The sequence below is a fragment of the Pongo abelii genome, chromosome 3 (genome assembly GCF_028885655.2).
Source record: "Pongo abelii isolate AG06213 chromosome 3, NHGRI_mPonAbe1-v2.0_pri, whole genome shotgun sequence".
NCBI lineage: Eukaryota > Metazoa > Chordata > Mammalia > Primates > Hominidae > Pongo > Pongo abelii.
The window spans coordinates 191717161-191739594 of record NC_071988.2 but is presented as its reverse complement, the minus strand read 5'-3'; the positions used below and the strand labels follow the sequence as shown (position 1 = coordinate 191739594).

General features: G+C 36.7%; 1 protein-coding gene across 20 annotated transcripts in view; it reads left to right on the top strand.

Annotated features, from left to right (window-relative positions):
- Window positions 1–22434, top strand: part of NEK1 (NIMA related kinase 1) — a 223970-nt gene that overhangs the window by 46732 nt on the left and 154804 nt on the right. For 9 of the 20 annotated variants that reach the window (XM_054554703.2, XM_024245855.3, XM_063723723.1 and 6 more), the window contains 6 exons: window positions 2886–2945; window positions 3190–3249; window positions 3343–3393; window positions 3526–3600; window positions 9143–9306; window positions 9387–9518. In XM_054554703.2, the coding sequence (XP_054410678.1) occupies window positions 2886–2945; window positions 3190–3249; window positions 3343–3393; window positions 3526–3600; window positions 9143–9306; window positions 9387–9518 (542 nt within the window). Of the gene's footprint in view, window positions 1–2885; window positions 2946–3189; window positions 3250–3342; window positions 3394–3525; window positions 3601–3923; window positions 6056–9142; window positions 9307–9386; window positions 9551–10839; window positions 11210–22434 lie in introns of those variants that run through there. The other 11 variants (XM_063723724.1, XM_024245861.3, XM_024245862.3 and 8 more) reach the window with 5 other exon arrangements.

Sequence of the window (22434 nt, the reverse complement as noted above, 5' to 3'; positions counted from 1 at the left end):
ATAACTAGCCAAAATTAGAGGTTAGGAGTTAGGAACTAATAATACAGTGAGGGTGTGGGATAGTTCTGAGAACCCACTGCTTGGGTTATTTTGTCAGAGAGTAAATGCATTCTTTAGTTAGTCATAAGAGTGGAATCAGGTGTGAGATTTAGTACCGCTTATCACATTGTTGCTATAGCCTTGAGTTAAAACATACCAATAAAATTGGTTTATGATCATTTAATTAAAATGCCAAAGCACATTACAAAAGACTCATTATTATCATTTATAAGTTTATTAACCCATTGGCTGGTATTGCATATTTTAAATACCAGCATTTTCCTGGGCTCATACTCAATAATATATTCATTAAAGTAAAATAGTTGTGTTTCATTAGAAAGAAATTTGCAGTTTAAATTATACCATTGCTTTCTAAAGCAGAAACGTTATCCTTTTGAATTGTTTTCAGTGAAAGTAAATTTTTGTATGCCTTTCTAATTTTTTAATATATTGTGAGACATTTATTTCAAAAATGATGTGAGGGTCATGTTTATTTTGTAATATTTTGAATTTGCTTTTCAGGGTTAGAATTTTAGTGCCTATCTGTTATAGTCATTCTACATAATTTAGAAAACTGAAGCAAAGGATAATGTAGAAAACTAATTTTATACCAATGACTTATGTTAAAATACACCTGCTGTTAAAATGGAATTGTTAGTAGAGACAACTTTTAGTGATATAATCAAATGCTGGATTATTTTACTAATAATGTAAATGACCATCAAAATATTTTTCCCAAGTAATTTTTTTAAGTAATGTCTGCTTTCGTTTGTATTGAAATCCAGTTTAGGTGAAGAATTGTACAGTATGCTTTTTAAATCATTTTTTTTAAGGTGGCTGAAAAATGTAAACACTGGTACATGATAGAATAACTTAAACTTTTCTATAAATTTTTATCTTTTTTGGTATATAGAATTGTATTTAGAATTGTTTGAAAAATTGGTCATACATTAGGCTTAACCTTGATTACAAAATTGTGTAGTTAACACAGGGTAAAACAAAACTGTAGATCACTTGTAAGAACATATGCAGAAATCCTGGAAAAAAGAAAAGGACTTAAAAAGGGGAAATCAGGCAGTTTATCAAAAAATAATATAATAATTATCAAATAGGATTTATTACAGCAATACAGGGACGTTTCAACAGTAGAAAACCAATTACTGTAATTTTACTGCATTAGCAGATTAGAGAAGAAAACCATATAAAAATCATCTCAGTAGATGCTGAGAATTCGGTGAAACTTAACGCTAACTTTTGTTTTTAAAAGTTTGATTCAAGAAACAGAAGGTAAGTTCTAATACAGTATGTATACACACCTGAAACCTATGGCAGGCTTTATACATAATGATGAAACATTGGAAGCATTATCATTAAAGTCAGGAACAAGACAGAGGGATTTGCTGTCATTGCCGTCATTTAATTATGCCAGAGGTTCTAGCTAGAGCAATTAAAAAGAAAGAAATGTAAATATTGGAAGAGGAGAGAAAACATAGACATATCATATTTACATTTGATATGATTACCTACCTAGAAAATCTTGGTGAAGCAGCATTAAACTATTAATAAATTAAATAAAGTGGCCTGATGGAAGGGCAACATGTAAAAAATGAATGATGAGAAAATAAATGGAAAGAAATACCCACAAATCCCCCAGATAGTTGATTTTTTTATTTTTATTTTTTTTTGAGACAGGATCTCGCTCTTTGTCAGGCTAGAGTATAGTGATGGGATCATGGCTCACGGTAGCCTCTACCTCCTGGGCTCAAGAGATCCTTCCACCTCAGCCTCCTGAGGCTGGGACAACAGATGCGGGCCACATGCCTGGCTAATTTTTAAAAATTTTTTGTAGAGATGGGGACTCACTCTGTTATCCAGGCTGGTCTCAAACTCCTAGGCTCAAGCAGTCCTCCTGTCTTGGCCTCCCAGAGTGCTAGGATTACAGGTGTGAGCTACCACACCAGCCCCGCCCCCAAATACTTTAGAATAGACCTAATGAGTAAAGTATAAGATAATTGTGAAAGAAAGGAATCAAAATTAATAGAATGCTATATATCCATGAAGAAAACATATGCAGATATAAATAACATGAACGAACCTTGAAAACAGTGTTGAGCAAAAGCAAGATACAAAAGAATATATAGTATGAGTCCATTAACAACCCCAAAGTTAGGTAAACAGTATATAAAAGAAGAAATGTAAATATCTAATATATACCATTATGCATTTCATCCATGTAACCAAAAACCACTTGTACCCCTAAAGCTGTTGAAATTTTAAAAATTAAAGTCATTTTATTAACATATTAATATTACATGTATGTAAAAAGCATAGCTAAAATTATTGTATGTATATAGTTGAACTGTATATATATCTAAGTACAAAAATAATCTCTAAAGGACACTAATGAAAATATTAACAGTGGTTACCGTTACCTCTGGAGGTGGAGAGCAAAATAGACCATAAATTTTTAATCTTGTTTGAATTTTATATACTGAATATATATTATGTCACTAATTTTTTTAAAAAAATTATCTCCATCATTGGGCTTTTCACATGATATTCTATGATAATATTGGAAAACTTAAACATCCGTATCTGAACACAAAACTGTTCAGTTGATGATTGGGGAAGGACCCTTTTCCACAGTTTCTTTGAACCTAATGTTTCTCTTTGTTTAACAGCATATCAAAGACTACGAGTTTTTTTTTTAAACATAATGTAATTTGGAAGAGAGTTATGGAAGTATTGACTTTACCTTTTTCTTATTTTAAATTTCTGTAAATTTGGGATTTTCAAATAAGTGCCTCAAAATCTTTATTTAATTTGTAGTTTTACTTTTTGTCCAGGCCCATCAAACTCCAGAGAAGAGAGTGAATACTGGAGAAGAAAGGAGGAAAATGTCTGAGGTATAGAGACATCTGTCTGGTTATTTTAAAGCTTTGCAAACATAATTTTAAAAAAGAAACAAAATCTTACTCTAAAGCCTCCAAACCTTTCTTTATTTCTTTCAAACAAATACCTATAACTTCTTTTTTTTTAAAAAAAAAAACCTCATTGAACATACCTCTGCCATTGGTGTACTAACTTTCCTGATGAAACTAGAAAAAACAGGAATTATTATTGATTAACATGTTCTTTTTTTTATTTAAGGAAGCAGCAAGAAAGAGAAGGCTGGAATTTATTGAAAAAGAAAAGAAACAAAAGGATCAGGTAGTTTTTTGCTCTTGTTTTTCTACCTTTGGCAAGTTGTAAGTGATAATAGGTTCAAGAGTTGTAAGAAGCTTGTCTTTAAAATTGTTACAGATTATTAGTTTAATGAAGGCTGAACAAATGAAAAGGCAAGAAAAGGAAAGGGTAAGAGGATAATCTATTAAATATACTTTTTTCTTAAGGAATACAATGATTTTCAGTTTATTGCTAAATGTATTATGTGTATTTTATATTAAATACTTGAAATGGTGTTTTGTTTATTTCTTTTCCCCAAAGTTGGAAAGAATAAATAGGGCCAGGGAACAAGGATGGAGAAATGTGCTAAGTGCTGGTGGAAGTGGTGAAGTAAAGGTAGGCATTTTATACCAATATGGTTATACTACCATTTTTCCCTCCAGTTCCACCTTGTTCTTTAAAATGCATGTACCTGGGATTTTCTTTCTTTAGTGTATAATTAATTTTTACCTAGAATTCTTCAACATTTATTATGAATACTGAGCTTTCCTGCATGTATCTGATATGTAACTTGTATTGCTGTTATGTGACTATACTCAAAATTGCTTTAAAAGTTTTTTGTGAAGACTATGATAACATTATTCCTGTCAGAGGAGTTTTAAAAAATTATATACAATTCGTGACACTGCAGCCTAAAATTGTTCTGTAATTTCATGTAGCCTTGAAGATTAAGTTCTCAGAAGACGCTTCTTAATCTGATCCCTGTTGTCTCTCCAACTTCATCACCATCCATTCCCTACCACATACTGTATGCTCTATTCATGCTGAAATGAAGACCATATTTGTAGTTTCATTACTGTATGTAGTCTGCCAAATCTCTTTGTCTTTGCACTTGTATTTCCTTTTACTTAATAGCACTCTCCATCCCTCCTCACCCTCACCCCCCACCTCCATCCATTTAGCTAAATAACCAGTTACATAGATGAGTTAATCCAAACATTCCTTCTGGGTAGATCCACGCTGTTTAACCTTGGGCACATTACTGAACTTTTCTGAGCTTTGGTTTCTTGATTTAAAAAAAAAAAAGTTTTTTTCCGAGAACAGTGCCTGGAACCTGTCTGGCAAGGGCTTCTATAGTAATTTCCCTTTCATTTCTTTGTTCTGCCAGTCTGAATCTTACACTTCCTCTTTTGTTCATACAGCATCCTACACATATCTCTATTTGTAGTTGGTAGAATTCTAAGATGGTCTCCATGATTCTCGACTGCGGTATACACACCTTGTATTATTCCATTCCCTTGAGTATAAGTGGTACCTGTAAATACTATAGTATAGCAGCTCACTTGATTAGGTTATGTTATATGGCAAGTGGTGATGATGGGATGGTTCCTCCCAGGGTTACATTAACATATAAGACTCCTTCATAGCTGACTGGAAGGGGAAAAGAAATTAGAGAGATATAATTCTGCTCACCTGGAAGATAGTAAACATTCATGTGGCAAAACAGTAGAGATGACCTCTACAAGTAGTGGTCTCTGATGGACAACTAGCAAGAAAATTGTGGTCCTAGTCATTACAGTCACAAGGAAATTAATTCTGCCAAGAACCAGTTAAGTTGGAAGAGATCCCGAGTCTCAGGTGAGAATTGTAACCCTGGCTGACACCTTGATTTCTGCCTGGTGAGATCCTGAGGAGGGGACCCAGCTAAATGCACCCAGATTCCTGAGCCAGGGGAACTGAGATTATAAATAGATATTGTTTTAAGCTGCTAAATTTGTGATAATTTGTTATACAGCAATAGAAGATGAATGCACTAATTTGTATCATTGAATAAACTGTAAGTCAATACATCTTTTTTTTTTTTTTTTTTGAGATGGAGTTTCGCTCTTGTTACCCAGGCTGGAGTGCAATGGCACGATCTCGGCTCACCGCAACCTCTGCCTCCCGGGTTCAAGCGATTCTCCTGCCTCAGCCTCCGGAGTAGCTGGGATTACAGGCGTGCACCACCACGCCCAGCTAATTTTGTATTTTTAGTAGAGACGGGGTTTCTCCATGTTGGTCAGGCTGGTCTCGAACTCCCGACCTCAGGTGACCTGCCTGCCTCGGCCTCCCAAAGTGCTGGGATTACAGGCGTGAGTCACCATGCCCGGCCTAAGTCAATACATCTTCAAACTATAAGTTTCATTCATGTACACCCATTAATCTTGATATTTAGATGTACAATAGATACTTGTCAAATTGGATCGATTATAATTCTTGTTTTTTTCCCCAAAAGTTATAATTTGAATAAAAGTTTGTTTTATCTAGACATATACATTCTGCCCTGGATTTATAGATTTGTTTTTCAGTCTCTTGAGATGCAGAAGTTCTGCATATCGTAGTAATAATTCATTAAGAGTAACTTTTTCCAAATTTGTATTAATATAGATTATACAGTGTTTTTAGTAGTATAATTTTATCTTACCTTTAAATAGAACTTATTACATCCTGAATGATCAGGAATGACTTAGAATCTGGTCCATTCTAAAATAACTAACCTCACATCTTACCTGATTAGAAAGAGAAAGCTTACCAACTTGTACGCCTTCAGATCTTCTCAAGCATTTTTTTATCAAGTCCATGATTAGCATTGAAGTTTTGATGATTTATTCTTCTCCCTTTTGTGTAATAAAGTGCTTTTTCCTATGATGTCTAATACAGTATTAATCAGTTTTATTAATGTTTAATAACTCAGACAATTTTCAAGTTACATACTGTGTACTGAATAGATTTCTGCGTCACTTTATAAACTTCTGTAATGCTTTCATTGAAGATTAATAAAACAATTTATTTTCCATGATTTAAAGGAAAGTCTATGTTAGTTTCTATATTTATTCCTCATTAAGTTTGAAATATTTTAACTTGTTAGGCTGTTTTATTTCTACATAGTTGATAAGGACCTGGAGGCTCAATATAATATGAATCAAATTAAGGAGATTCCCCAAAGAAAGATAAAACTAAAACTTAAGGAAGTATTTCAAAATTAATACTATTATTACATACTTCTAAATAAGAGGCATTATTATTCATAGTATAAATATCCAATGTAAATGTTTTTGATTATTTAGTATCTGCAAAATCTGGACCTTCTTTGTTTTATCCATTTTTAATGTGTCTTTTATGAATGTGTTTTTAGAAAAATTATATATTCCACATTTATGGTTATATGGTGATTATAATATGGAAGAGGTGTATCTCTTGTTTGAAAATATCTTGGAATACCATTTGGTAGTAAAAAGAATAGCTTGTTTATACATGCAACACCATGGATCAATCTTAAAAACCTGTGAGTGAAAGAAACCAGATAAAAGAGTACATATTTATGATTTTATTTACATGACATAACAGGAAAGGCAAATCCAACCTGTAGTGATGGAAAGCAGATCAGTGGTTGCTGACAGTGGGAGCATTTAATGCAAAGGAACACAGGGGAACTTTCTGGGGTAATGGATATGCTTTTGATTGTGGTATTGGTTATGTGAGTGTCTACATTTGTCAGAATTCAACCTGTGCTTACAATTGGTAAATTTTTATTGTACATAAATTATGTCTCAAACACATTTCATCAGTATTCTAATATAGTATTTTCAACATTATTTTGAGTATGAGCATCTTCTGAGATGTTTACATACTTTTGTTTTTGCTAAAGAGAAACGGAGCACTCATTCAAGTTAAGATGATATTAGCATTGGGCTAAATTCGAAGAGTAACCAGTTTCATAGGAAATATGACCACCCTATAACAGAATTCTGATTCTTGACTTCAGATGTACATTTTGAGGATGTATGTAAAGACCACCTTGATGGAGTTCCCTGTTCTAGCAATTTTCATCACTTGTTATTTGAACATCTTTAATCAATTATCTATATTTATCTTGTATTGATTTTTTTAAAATAATGCTTGCTTATAAAATAGTATGTAGCTTACAAGATATTAAGACAAACTTTGTCTTATTGGGTTACCCTGAAGTTTCTTTTATTGGATTCTGACATTTTTCTTTGTTTCTTTTATTATTATTTTATTTATTTACTTATTTTTTGAGACAGGATCTCATTCTGTCACCCAAGCTAGAGTGCAGTGGTGGGATCATGACTCACTGTAGCCTTGACCTCCTGAGCTCAAGCGATCTTCCCATCTCAGCCTCCTGAGTAGCTGGGACTACAGACACATGCCACTGCCCCTGGCTAATTTTTTGTATTTGCAGGGGTGTAGTTTCACCAAGTTGCCCAGGCTAGTCTCGAACTCCTGAGCTCAAGCGATCCGCCCACCTCAGCCTCCCAAAGTGCTGGGATTACAGGCATGTGCCACCATGCCTGGCCTTTGTTTCTTTTTTTAACCAGGCATTTTCCTTAAGATGTTATCACCTGGAAGTTTTCCCTTTTTTACTTTCATTATTGTGGCTTCTGTTCTCGTTACTTCACACACTCAGAAAATGGTTTTTTTAAAGGCTTCCACTCAGCCTTAGTCATATCTGGTGGTCTTATTCTCAGATAAGAAAAGTTAAAATAAGTTGACCTTTGCATTTGAGGTTATTGATTTCTTCTTAATAAAATTCTTTCACCGTGACTTCTGTAGCATTATGCAGTTTTTATTTACTTTTACTCTTATCCTTTTCTGACATCTCTATTTTTTACTATGAGTTTTCCATGTGGTTGAGTTCTTATGTCTCTGTGGTTGAGTCTTTAAGTCTTTGCCTTTATCCTTTGTCATTCCTGCAAAGAATCCAAACTTCCTTCAGCATTTACTTTTTCATTGATTGCCTTTCTTTACTTCTAGGCTTCTTGGCTTGGTGTCAGGGCAGCAACATCCTTCTAATTAATGCCTCTGCCTTACTTTCTTATTTCTGCTTACCATGCATAATATTGACTTACTGACCTTTAAAACTCTGTTGGTATACTACTGCTGCTAGAAACTTTATAAATCCTTTCTATTGTCATTTATTATTTGAACACAAACACCCAGGGCAGATAGCATTTAGCATTTAGCTATACCAAGCTTTTATAGCCAGACTTAGTGCTTAATACTTTGCCTTCCTTCTATTTGTCATCATAGTTCCTTCCTCTTCCACCTTCCATACCTAAATATATACATACATTGATTATTTTTACTTTAATGCCTTGGCTCATATTTACTCTCCTTACATTGCTATCAAGACCAGATTAAACAATATCTTTCCCCAAGGGTTTTTTTCTAAATAAGGATTTTACTGTTTTTTGGTTGTGTTTTTTTTTTTTTTTTTTTTTTTTTTTTTTTACTATTTTGTGAATTTGCTCAGTACTTACTACTTTGGAATCTCTCTATTGTCACTTGTTTACCATAGAATTGAATGTTTTATTAGTTGTGTGCTATTTTTCCCAACTTACTTGGAAACTAAAGATAGATACGACTTTTTGCCTCTTTTATATACATATAGAACATGTTTTAATAATGTTTATACCTTCATATCTGCTTGGTGAATTTAAGGATTTGGGGTATATTAAAAGCCATATGCAGATGTTTTTGTTAAATATAATTCTGAGTGTTATATAAAAGGAGGCTCTCATAAGCTATACATAAAGAACGTAACAGAGTTACATGAAATGTATATTGGAAGCTTGTTTCAAAACCTGTTAATTAAGACCAGATTTTTCCATATTTACATGAAATTAGTGTCATTTTGCTGTTTTTGTTTGTCACATTATGCTTTATTATCAATTACAAAGTATACTGCTTTTTGGTTGTTAATAGCTACAATAGGAAAACATTTTGCTTTAGGCTTTATGTTTGTTAGTATGTTCATATTAAGTAATTACTTTTTTAAAAAAGTCAAGCATTGAAATTTACTTTGTCTTTTGAGACTAGTACAGGCCTGTTAGGCCTTATAAGATAAACATGTGAGAGCTCTTTGTTTAATCCCTAGGCTCCTTTTCTTGGCAGTGGAGGGACTATAGCTCCATCATCTTTTTCTTCTCGAGGACAGTATGAACATTACCATGCCATTTTTGACCAAATGCAGCAACAAAGAGCAGAAGATAATGAAGCTAAATGGAAAAGAGAAATATATGGTCGAGGTCTTCCAGAAAGGTATGGCTATGTTCTGCAGAAGTTGCTTATGCTTTGCTTCTGAGATAGTAATGAAAGTCACTGTGCATATTTATCTACAGAGGAATTCTGCCTGGAGTTCGTCCAGGATTTCCTTATGGGGCTGCAGGTCATCACCATTTCCCTGATGCTGATGATATTAGAAAAACTTTGAAAAGATTGAAGGCGGTGTCTAAACAAGCCAATGCAAACAGGTTGGACTGTGATGATCCATGAATTCATCCATGTGTGTAATTTTGTTGTTTGTCATACATAGCTTAGTACCTACACTTTGTGGATGTTTTCTCCTTTGTTCACATATGATGTTTTTTGCCTCTTGGGTACAATAATTTTCTGAGGTGCAAATTTGGCCCTTGATTACACTGTGGAAAGCATGTAGCTTTCCAGTTCAGCCTGATTTTTGTGTCTTGTTTGTGGGTTTAAACTGAATATACTATTTAAAGGAACATGTGATAACATTCTGCCAACATAATTATAACATTTTATCACCCACTTGCTTTAAATAAATCAGGATATAAATCTAAATTGAATCACACTTTATGCAGAACCCCAGTGCATTTTTCACCCTTTTCTTCATCACTTCAAAGCCTACTTTTCTCTTTGTTGTCTTAGCATGCTTTCTCTTCACGTTCATCTCTGATTTATAACTCTTTGTGATCCTGTTCATCATATTATTTCTTTTCTTCCATTGAATTAATAATGGTAACTGATTAATATGTACTTGAGCAGAGATAAATGATTGAGGTAAATATAAATTAATGTTTATATACACGTTATAAATTATGTACAGAAGCCTGATATATGAAGCATCTATTTTTTGAGAAAGGAAGGTTACAGACTTACACATATGCATATTTTTTATGAATAGTGAGACAAATTTTGTGGGAGGCTTTTATTCTCCAGAATTATTGATCTTTCTAGTATATATATTTTTTAATTAGTAAACTTTATTTTTAGAGCGATTTGGGGTTCACAGCAAAATGGAGTGGAAAGTACAGAGAGTTCCCATGTACCCCTTCCTCACACATGCACAACCTCCGTATTGACATCCTCATCTGAGTGATAACATTTGTTATGATCAAACATCGATCCATTATCACCCAAAGTCCATAGTTTACATTAGAGTTTACTCTTGGTATTGTACATTCCATGGCTTTTGACAAATATATAATTATAGGTATCCACCACTGTAATATCATACAAAATAATGTCACTGCCTTCAAAATCCCCTGTGCTCCACCTCCCTCCAACCTCCCTCCCAACTCTTGGCAACCACTGGTTGCTTTACTGCCTTCATAGTTTTACCTTTTCTAGAATATCATATACTTGGAATCATATAGTATGTGGCCTTTCACATTGGCTTTTCTCACTTACTAATATGCATTTAAGTTACCTCCATGTATCTTCATAGTTTCATACCTTATTTCTTCTTAACACTAATATCCCATTGTATTGATGTACCATACTTTTTTTTTTTTTTTTTTTGGTAATTTTTTTTTTTTTTTTTTGAGACAGGTTCTTGTTCTGTCACCCAGGCTGGAGTGCAATGGCATGATCACAGCTCACTTGCAACCTTGACCTCTGGGGCTTAAGTGACCCTCCCACCTCAGCCTCCTGAACAGCTGGGACTACAGGTGCTTGCCACCATGTGTGGCTGATTTTTAAAATTTTTTGTAGAATGGAGTCTTGCTATGTTGCCCAGGCTGGTCTTGAACTCCTGGGTTCAAGCAATCCTCCTGCATTGGCCTCCCAAAGTGCTGGGATTACAAGCGTGAGCCACCACGCCCAGCCAGAATGGATGTACTACACTTTATCCATTATTCTACTGAAGGACATCTTGGTTGCTTTTAAGTTATGGCAATTATGAATAAAGCTTCTACAAACATTTGTGTGTAGGTTTTTTTGTGGACATAAATTTTTTAAGTATTTAAACAGATGCCAAGAGGATGATTGCTGGATCATGTCTTAAGAGTATGTTTGATTTTGTAAGAAGTCACCAAGCTGTCTTCCAAAGTGGCTATACCATTATGCATTCCTGCCAGCAGTGATTAAGAATTCCTGTTGCTCCACATCCTCTCCAGCATTTAGTGTTGTCAGTGTTTCGGATTTTGGCCAGTTTAATCAGTGTGTAGTGGTATCTCATTTTAATTACAATTCCTAATGACATATTCAACATTTTTTCATATGCTTCATGCCGTCTGTATATCTTCCTTGATGAGTTGTCTGTTCAGGCCTTTTGCCCATTTTTAAATTCATTTTTATATTGTTGAGTTTTAAAAGTCCTTTGTATATTTTATTTAACAGTCCTTTATCAGGTATGTCTTTGGCAGATATTTTCTTTTTCTTTGTGGCTCATCTTCTCATTCCCTTAATATTTTGTTTTGCAGAGTGGAACTTTTTTGTTTTAATGAAGTCCAGCATATCAATTGTTTCTTTCATGGATTCTGTCTCTGATGTTATAAATGAAAAGTTATCACCATACCCAAGTTCATTTGGGTTTTCTCCTATGTTATCTTCTAGGAGTTTTATAGTTTAATGTTTTATCTTCAGATCTGTGATCCATTTGAGTTAATTTTTGTGAAGGATATAAGGTCTGTGTCTAGATTCATTTTTTTGCATGTGGATGCCCAGTTGTTCCACATCTCTTGAAAAGACTATGTTTGCTTCTTTGAATTGCCTTTGCTCCTTTGTCAATGATTGGTTGACAAAGGATTTTTATGTGGGTCTATTTCTGTGCTCTCTGTTCTGTTCTACTGATTAAGTCTTGAAATCAGGTATTTTCAGTCTTCAGCTTTGTTCTTCAATACTGAGTTGGCTATTCTGGTTCTTTTGTCTTTCCATATAAGCTTTATCATAAGTTTGTCCATATCTAAAGACTAACATGCTGGGATTTTGATTGGGATTGTGTTGTATCTGTAGATCAGCTTGGGAAGAACTGACATCTTGACGATATTCAGTCTTCCATTACTTCATATTAGACCTGAAATATATCTTTGATGTATTTCATAAGAATTTTGTAGTTTTCCTCATACCCATGCATATTTTTTTAGATTTGTAACCTATGTATTACATGTTGGGGAGTGCTAATGAAAGTGATAATGTGTTTTTAATTTCAAATTCTGCTTGTTCCTTGTTTATATATAGGAAAGCAATTGACTTTTGTTTATTAACCTTCTATCCTGCAACTTTACTATAATCACTTTTATTGGGAGGGGTATTTTTGGTGTTTCTTTTGAATTTTCTACATAGACAATCACGTCATCTGCAAACAAAGACAGTTATATTTCTTCCTTCCCAGTCTGTATACCTTGTGTTTTCTTTCCTTGTCTTATTGCATTAGCTAGAACTTCCAATATGATGTTGAAAAGTAATGTTGAGAAGGACATCTTTGTCCTGTTCCTGATGTTGGCCGGAAAGCTTCAAGTTTCCATTAAATATGTTAGCTGTAGGTTTTTTGTAGATGTTAGTTATGAAATTGTGGAAGTTCCTCTCTAATTTAGGTTTTCTGAGATTTTTTAAAATCAGAAATGGGTGCTGGATTTTGTCAAATGCTTTTTTTTTTGCGTGTATAGATATGATCATGTGATTTTTCTTCTTTAGCTTATTGATGTGATGGATTACATTAATTGATTTTCAGATGTTGAAACAGCTGTATTTTATTATATTTTGCTATAAGAGTAAAAATGCCCTTTCCTTTCGTAGCTGGTAATCACTTTTAAGGAAATGATTTAATTACTATGTGTATAATTTTCTCATGATCTCTTTCTTAATAATACTCATTGTCTTAGATTTACATACACACTGTAATCTTTTCACTGACGTGGAGTAGCAACTTTCACTACTCCAAATTTAAACTATTGTCTTTGTTCTTCACTGTTTTGCTTTACTGAAAGTCATTTAATATTTTTTTCTTCCTCTCATTCTCACATTCTTTTTAATACTCTTTCTTTTGCTGAATATTCAAGAATTTTCATGTATTTCTGTTTTAAAAATACCAACAGCTAACTACCTTATTATTGTCCTTTCATATAGGGTTCTCAGTCATCTGTTCATACCTCCTTTTTCTCTCCTTTTTGCTCAGTAAAAAAGAAAACCTGAAGAAAAATCACAAGAGGCTTTTTTTTTTCTTGTTTTACTGCTTGCTAAGTGATGTAGGTTAGTTTTAGAAAAATTGGAATGTATAGGAGGAGAGTGTTAGGAAACAGGAAAGAAAATAATTCCAAATCCCTACAGAGGCAGTCACTGATGAAGACTTTGGTTAATTTTCTTGCATACCTTTTCCTTTTCTTTTTCCCAAGATAGTGGAAACAAAATCATACATACAAATTTTTATCTTTTTAAATTTAAGTGTTCTTACCATACATATTTCCCATGTTTTCTATTTTTTAATATCTGCATAAGATTCCAGTGCCTGAATGTGCTATGATTTATCTAACAAATCCCCTAGTATAACCAGTTGTTTGTAATCCTTCACCTTTTTGTACATTTTTCTGCCACATTTTATTCTTCATTTTTTATTATTTCCGTGAAATAGAATCTTACAAGGCCAATTATTTTGCTAAAAGATTTGGGCATCTATGTTCCTGATGAAGATTCTTGAAAGAAATATTACTAAGTTTTTTCTAGAAAAGTGCCAGTTTATACTTAACCCAACAGTGTATGACAGTGCCTGTTTTATTGCCCCTGGGCCAGTATTAATAACTTCTTAGGAACTAAAGAAGTTTTTTTTGTAATATAAAGTTGAAAATCAAAGTAGTATAGGAGATGAAGTTTTCACTATATTCTGCACTGTTTACACAATAGGGTAATGACAAACTAGATTCTTATAAGTAAAAGGTAGCAACTAATATTTAATTGGGCACTTGTGCAAGGACCTGTTCTAAGTAATTTACATATATAGTTAAACTTTACTGTTGTGGATTCCATATTTGCGAATTTACCTACTTGCTGAAATGTATTTGTAACCTCAAAATCAATATGTGAAGCACTGTCATGGTCATTCATAGGCATGGGCATAGGCTCAGCCCATGTCCTTCATGAACCTGGGGTCATTCATGGGCTCAGAATAGCAAAAGTGGCCCAAAAGCATAGTGCTGAAATGTCAAAAGGCAGCGATGTGCTTTAGGGAGAAAATATGTGTGTTAGACTTCATTTGGGCATTAGTTTGCCACTACTGGCCATGAATTCAGTGTTAATGAATCCACAATATAATGGATCCAGGAGTCTAACTCTGTATTTACCCTAGGAGCAGTGGTTCTGTTCAGTATTCATGGAGACTTTATAGAACATAACTACGAGAATAATGAGAATTGAATGTATTATTAACTCATCATCACCAATACTGTGAGGCAGGAATTATTATTTTTGCTAGTTTACAGATTAAGAAATTGAGGCTATGTGTAATTAAGTAATTTGTTGAAGGTCACGTTACTATTAGTGAAACCAGGAGTTGAAGCTGGACAGTTTGGTTCCTGACCTCACTCACTTAACTGTTGTACCATATTGACTTTACTAAGTGTATTAGTCTGTTCTCACACTGCTAATAAAGTCATACCTGAGACTGGGTAATTTATAAAAAAAAAGAGGTCTAATGGAATCACAGTTCCACGTGGCTGGGTAGGCCTCACAATCATGGTAGAAGGCAAAGAAGGAGTAAAGTCGTGTCCTGCAGCAGACGAGAGAGAGCATGTGTAGGGGAACTCTCTTTTGTAAAACCATCAGATCTCGTGAGACTTATTTACTGTCACCACAACAGCTCAGGAAAGACGTGCCATCATGATTCAGTTACCTCCCACCAGGTCCCTCCCACAACACATGGGAATTATGGGAGTTTCAATTTGAGATTTGGGTGGGGACACAGCCAAACCATATTGCTAAGTCTTGAAAAATTTTATGAGGAATAATTAAAGAATCTGAGAATTGCACTTTGGGAAGTCAAGGTGGGCAGATCACTTGAGGTCAGGAGCTCAAGACCAGCCTGCCAACATGGTGAAACCCCATCTCTACTAAAATAAATAAATAAATGAACTGGGCATGGTGGTGGGTGCCTGTAATCTCAGCAACTCAGGAGGCTGAGGCAGGAGAATCACTTGAACCTGGGAAGTGGAGGTGGCAGTGAGCTGAGATCATGCCACTGCACTCCAGCCTGGGTGACAGAGTGAGACTCTGTCTTAAACAAAAAAAGACCGGGCGTCATGGCTTACACCTGTAATCCCAGCACTTTGGGAGGCTGAGGCAGGCGGATCACATGAGGTCAGGAGTTCAAGACCAGCCTGGCCAACATGGTGAAACCCTGTCTCTACTAAAAATACAAAAATTAGCCAGGCGTGGTGGCGCATGCCTGTAATCCCAGCTACTTGGGAGGCTGAGGCAGGAGAATTGCTTGAACCCAGGAGGCAGAGGTTGCAGTGAGCCGAGATCATGCCATTGCACTCCAGCCTGGGCGACAAGAGCAAAATTCTGTCTCAAAAAAAACCAAAAGATGGGCACCTGGCAAGATGGCCGAATAGGATCAGCTCTGGTCTGTAGCTCCCAACAAGATCAACACAGAAGGCGGGTGATTCCTGCATTTCCGACTGAGGTACCCAGTTCGTCTCATTGGAACTGGTTGGACAGTGGGTACAGCCCAAGGAGGGCGAGCTGAAGCGGGGTGGGGTGTCACCTCACCCAGGAACACAAGGGTTCGGAGAACTCCCTCTCCTAGCCAAGGGAAGCCATTAGGGACTGTACCGTGCACTCTGGCCCAGATACTGTGCTTTTCCGACGGTCTTCGCACCCACAGACCAGGAGATTCCCTCCAGTCCCTATGCCACCAGGGCCCTGGGTTTCCAGCACAAAACTGGGCTGCCATTTGGGCAGACACCGAGGTAGCCACAGGAGTTTTTTTTCATACCCTAGTGGCACCTGGAATGCCAGTGAAACATAACTGTTCACTCCCCTAGAAAGGGGGCTGAAGCCAGGGAGCCAAGTGGTCTGGCTCGGTGGGTCCCACCCCCACAGAGCCCAGCAAGCTCAGATCCACTGGCTTGAAATTCTGGATGCCAGCACAGCAGTCTGAACTCAACCTCAGACACTGTAGCTTGGCAGGGGGAGGGGCGTCCACCATTGCTGAGGCTTGAGTAGGTGGTTTTACCCTTACAGTGTAAACAAAGCCATTGGGAAGTTTGAACTGGGAGGAGCCCACTGCAGCTCACCAAGGCCACTGTAGCTAGACTGCCTCTCTAGATTCCCTCCCCTCTGGGCAGGGCATCTTTGAAAAAAAGGCAGTAGCCCCAGTCAGGGTGTTATAGATAAAACCCCAACTCCCTGGGACAGAGCACCTGGGGGAAGGGGCAGTTGTGGGCACAGCTTCAGCAGACTTAAACATCCCTGCTTGGCAGCTCTGAAGAGAGCAGCAGATCTCCCAGCACAGCGTTTGAGCTCTGATAAGGGAAAGTTGGCCTCCTCAAGTGGGTCCCTGACCCCTGTGTATCCTGACTGGGAGACACCTCCCAGTAGGAGCCGACAGACACCTCATACAGGAGAGATCTGGGTGGCATCTGGCGGGTGCCCCTTTGGGACGAAGCTTCCAGAGGAAGGAACAGGCAGCAATCTTCGCTGTTCTTCAGCCTCCGCCAGTGATACCCAGGCGAACACAGTCTGGAGTGGACCTCTAGCAAATTCCAGCAGACCTGCAGCAGAGGGCCCTGACTGTTAGAAGGAAAACTAACACACAGAAAGGAATAGTATCAAAAAGGACATACACTCAGAGACCCCATCCGAAGGTCACCAACTTCAGAGACCAAAAGTGGATAAATCCACAAAGATGGGGAGAAACCAGTGCAAAAAGGCTAAAAATTCCAAAAACCAGAACGCCTCTTCTCCTCCAAAGGATCACAACTCCTTGACAGCAAGGGAACAAAACTGGACAGAGAATGAGTTTGATGAATTGACAGAAGTAGGCTTCAGGAGGTGGGTAATAACAAACTCCTTTGAGCTAAAGGAACATGTTCTAACCCAATGCAAGGAAGCTAAGAACCTTGAGAAAAGGTTAGACAAATTGCTAACTAGAATAACCAGTTTAAAGAAGAACATAAATGACCTGATGGAACTGAAAAACACTGCATGAGAACTTCGTGAAGCATACACAAGTATCAATAGCCGAATCAATCAAGTGGAAAAGGATATCAGAGATTGAAGATCAACTCAATGAAATAAAGCGAGAAGAGAAGATTAGAGAAAAAAGTGAAAAGAAACGAACAAAGCCTCCAAGAAATATGGGAGTATGCGAAAAGACCAAATCTGCGTTTGATTAGTGTACCTGAAAGTGACGGGGAGAATGAAACCAACTTGGAAAACACTCTCCAGCATATAATCCAGGAGAACTTCTGCAACCTAGCAAGGCAGGCCAGCATTCAAATTCAGGAAGTATAGAGAACACCACAGAGATACTCCTCGAGATCAGCAACCCCAAGATACATAATTGTCAGATGCACCAAGGTTGAAATGAAAGAAAAAATGTTAAGAGCCGCCAGAGAGAAAGGTCAGGTTACTGGTAAAGGGAAGCCCATCAGACTAACAGCAGATCTCTCTGCAGAAACCCTACAAGCCAGAAGAGAGTGGGGGTCAATATTCAACATTCTTCAAGAAAATAATTTGCAACCCAGAATTTCATATCCAGCCAAACTAAGTTTCATAAGCGAAGGAGAAATAAAATTCTTACAGAAAAGAAAATGCTGGGAGATCTTGTCTCCACCGGGCCTGCCTTACAAGAGCTCCTGAAAGAAGCACTAAACATGGAAAGGAACAACTGGTACCAGCCACTGCAAAAGCATATCAAAATGTAAACACCATAGACACTATGAAGAAACTGCATCAACTAACGGGCAAAATAACCAGCTAGCATCATAATGGCAGGATCTAATTCACACATAACAATATTAGCCTTAAATGTAAATGGGCTAAATGCTCCATTAACAGACACAGACTGGCAAGTTGGATAAAGAGTCAAGACCCATCAGTGTGCTGTATTCAGGAGACCCATCTCATGTGCAGAGACACATATAGACTCAAAATAAAGGGATGGAGGAATATTTACCAAGCAAATGGAAAGCAAAAAAAGCAGGGGTTGCAATCCTAGTCTCTGATAAAACAGACTTTAAACCAACAAAGATCAAAAGAGACAAAGAAGGGCATTACATAATGGTAAAGGGGTCAATGCAACAAGAAGAGCTAACTATCCTAAATATATACGTACCCAATACAGGAGCACCCAGATTCATAAAGCAAGTTCTTAGTGACCTAAAAAGAGACGTAGACTCCCACACAGTAGTGGGAGACTTTAACACTCCACTGTCAATATTAGATCAACGAGACACAAAATGAACAAGGATATCCAGGACTTGAACTCAGCTCTGGACCGAGCTGACCTAATAGACATCTACAGAACTCTCCACCCCAGATCAACAGAGTATACATTCTTCTCAGCACCACAGAGCCCTTATTCTAAAATTGACCACATAATTGGAAGTAAAACACTCCTCAGCAAATGCAAAAGAGTGGAAATCATAACAAAGAGTCTCTCAGACCACAGTGCAATCAAATTAGAACTCAGGATTAAGAAACTCACTCAAAATCGCACAACTACATGGAAACTGAACAACCTACTCCTGAATGACTACTGGGTAAATAAAGAAATTAAGGCAGAAATAAATAAGTTCTTTGAAACCAGTGAGAACAAAGACACAACATACCAGAATCTCTGGGACACATTTAAAGCAGTGTGTAGAGGGAAATTTATAGCACTAAATGCCCACAGGAGAAAGCGGGAAAGATCTACAGTTGACACCCTAACATCACAATTAGAAGAATCAGAGAAGCAAGAGCAAACAAATTCAAAAGCTAGAAGACAAGAAATAACTAAGATCAGAGCAGAACTGAAGGAGATAGAGACACAAAAAACCCTTCAAAAAATCAATGAATCCAGGAGCTGGTTTTTTGAAAAGATCAACAAAATTGATAGATCACTAGCAAGACTAATAAAGAAGAAAAGAGAGAAGAATCAAATAGATGCAATAAGAAATGATAAACGGGATATCACCACCAATCCCACAGAAATACAAACTACCATCAGAGAATACTATAAACACCTCTACACAAATAAACTAGAAAATCTAGAAGAAATGGATAAATTCCTGGACACATCCACCCTCCCAAGACTAAACCAGGAAGAAGTCAAATCCCTGAATAGACCAATAACAGGCTCTGAAATTTAGGCAGTAATTAATAGCCTCCCAAGCAAACAAACAAACAAACAAAAATACATGACCAGATGGATTCACAGCCGAATTCTACCAGAGGTACAAAGAGGAGCTGGTACCATTCCTTCTGAAACTATTGCAAACAACAGAAAAAGAGGGAATCCTCCCTAACTCATTTTATGAGGCCAGCATCATCCTGATACCAAAGCCTGGCAGAGACACAACAAAAAAAGAATTTTAGACCAATATCCCTGATGAACATCGATGCGAAAATCCTCAATAAAATACTGGCAGACTGAGTCCAGCAACACATCAAAAAGCTTATCCACCATGATCAAGTTGGCTTCATCCCTGGGAGGCAAGGCTGGTTCAACATCCACAAATCAATAAATGTAATCCATCACATAAACAGAACTAATGACAAAAACCCCATGATTATCTCACTAGATGCAGAAAAGGCCTTTGACAAAATTTAACAGCCCTACTTCCTAAAAACTCCCAATAATAACTAGGCATTGATGGAACAGATCTCAAAATAGTAAGAGCTATTTATGACAAACCCACAGCCAATATCATAATGGACAAAAACTGGAAGCATTCCCTTTGAAAACCAGCACAAGACAAGGATACCCTCTCTCACCACTCCTATTCAACATATCATTGGAAGTTCTGGCCAGGGCAATGAGGCAAGAGATAGAAATAAAGCATATTCCAATAGGAAAAGAGGAAGTCAAATTGTCTCTGTTTGCAGATAACATGATTGTATATTTAGAAAATCCCATCATCTCAGCCCAAAATCTCCTTAAGCTGATAAGCAACTTCAGCAAAGTCTCAGCATACAAAATCAATGTGCAAAAATCACAAGCGTCCCTATACACCAGTAACAGACAAACAGCCAAATTATGAGTCAACTCCCATTCACAATTGCTACAAAGAGAATAAAATACCTGGGAATCCAACTTACAAGGGATGTGAAGGACCTCTTCAAGGAGAACTACAAACTACTGCTCAAGGAAATAAGAGAGGACACAAACAAATGGAAAAACATTCCATGCTCATGGATAGGAAGAACCAATATCGTGAAAATGACTATACTGCCCAAAGTAATTTATAGACTCAGTGCTATCCCCATCAAGCTACCATTGACTTTCTTCACAGAATTAGCAAAAACTACTTTAAATTTCATATGGAACCAAAAAAGAGCCCACATAGCCAAGACAATCCTAAGCAAAAAGAAAAAAGCTGGAGACATCCTGCTACCTGACTTCAAACTATACTACAAGGCTACGGTAACCAAAACAGCATGGTACTGGTACCAAAACAGATATATAGACCAATGGAACAGAACAGAGGCCTTAGAAATAACGCCACACATCTACAACCATCTGCTCTTTAACAAACCTGATAAACAAGCAGTGGGGAAAGGATTCCCTATTTAATAAATGGTGTTGGGAAAACTGGCTAGCCATATGCAGAAAGCTGAGACTGGATCTCCTCCTTACATCTTATACAAAAATTAACTCAAGATGGATTAAAGACTTAAACATAAGACCTAAAACCCTAAAAACCCTAGAAGAAAACCTAGCCAATACCATTCAGGACATAGGCATGGTCAAAGACTTCATGACTAAAACACCCAAAGCAATGGCAACTAAAGCTAAAATTGACAAATGGGATCTAATTAAACTAAAGAGCTTCTGCACAGCAAAAGCAACTATCATCAGGGTGAACAGGCAACCTACAGAATGGGAGAAAAATTTTGCAATCTATTCATCTGACAAAGGGCTAATATCCAGAATCTACAAATAACTTAAATTTACAAGAAAAAAAACCCATCAATAAGTGGGCAAAGGATATGAACAGACACTTCTCAAAAGAAGACATTTATGCAGTCAACAAACATGAAAAAAAAGCTCATCATCACTGGTCACTAAAGAAATGCAAATCAAAACCACAATGAGATACCATCTCACGCCAGTTAGAATGGTGATAATTAAAAAGTCAGGAAAGAACAGATGCTGGAGAGGATGTAGAGAAATAGAAATGCTTTTACACTGTTGGTGGGAGTGTAAATTAGTTCAACCATTGTGGAAGACAGTGTGGCAATTCCTCAAGTATCTAGAACTAGAAATACCATTTGACCCAGCAATCCCATTACTGAGTATATACCCAAAGGATTATAAATCATTCTGCTATAAAGACACATGCATATGTATGTTTATTGCGGCACTATTCACAGTAGCAAAGACTTGGAACCAACCCAAATGCCCATCAGGATAGACTGGATAAAGAAAATGTGGCACATATACACCATGGAATACCATGCAGCCATAAAAAAGAATGAGTTCATATCCTTTGCAGGGACATGGTAACCATCATTCTCAGCAAACTAACACAAGAACAGAAAACCAAACACCACATGTTCTCACTCATAAGTGGGAGTTGAACAATGAGAACACATGGACACACGAAGGGGAACATCACACACTGGGGCCTGTCGGGGGGTCGGGGGCTAGGGGATGGATAGCATCTGGACAAACACCTAATGTAGATGACAGGTTGATGGGTGCAGCAAACCTCCATGGCATGCGTATGCCTATGTAACCTGCACGTTTTGCACATGTACCCCAGAACTTAAAGTGTAATAAAACAAAAGGAATCTGGGAATTTAGCCATCATTAAAGAAATCATGGTTAAAGGAGCAAACTTGGAAGAATTGACTGACTTGTCATGTAAAAGAGGAACTAGACACAGGGTGGAAATATAAAGACACATTTCAGTCAGATATGAGGACTGTTCAAAGGTTGGATCATCGTGGGATTTAATGAATATCTTCAAACTGGAAGTATTTTAACCAGAGGTTTAAATGACA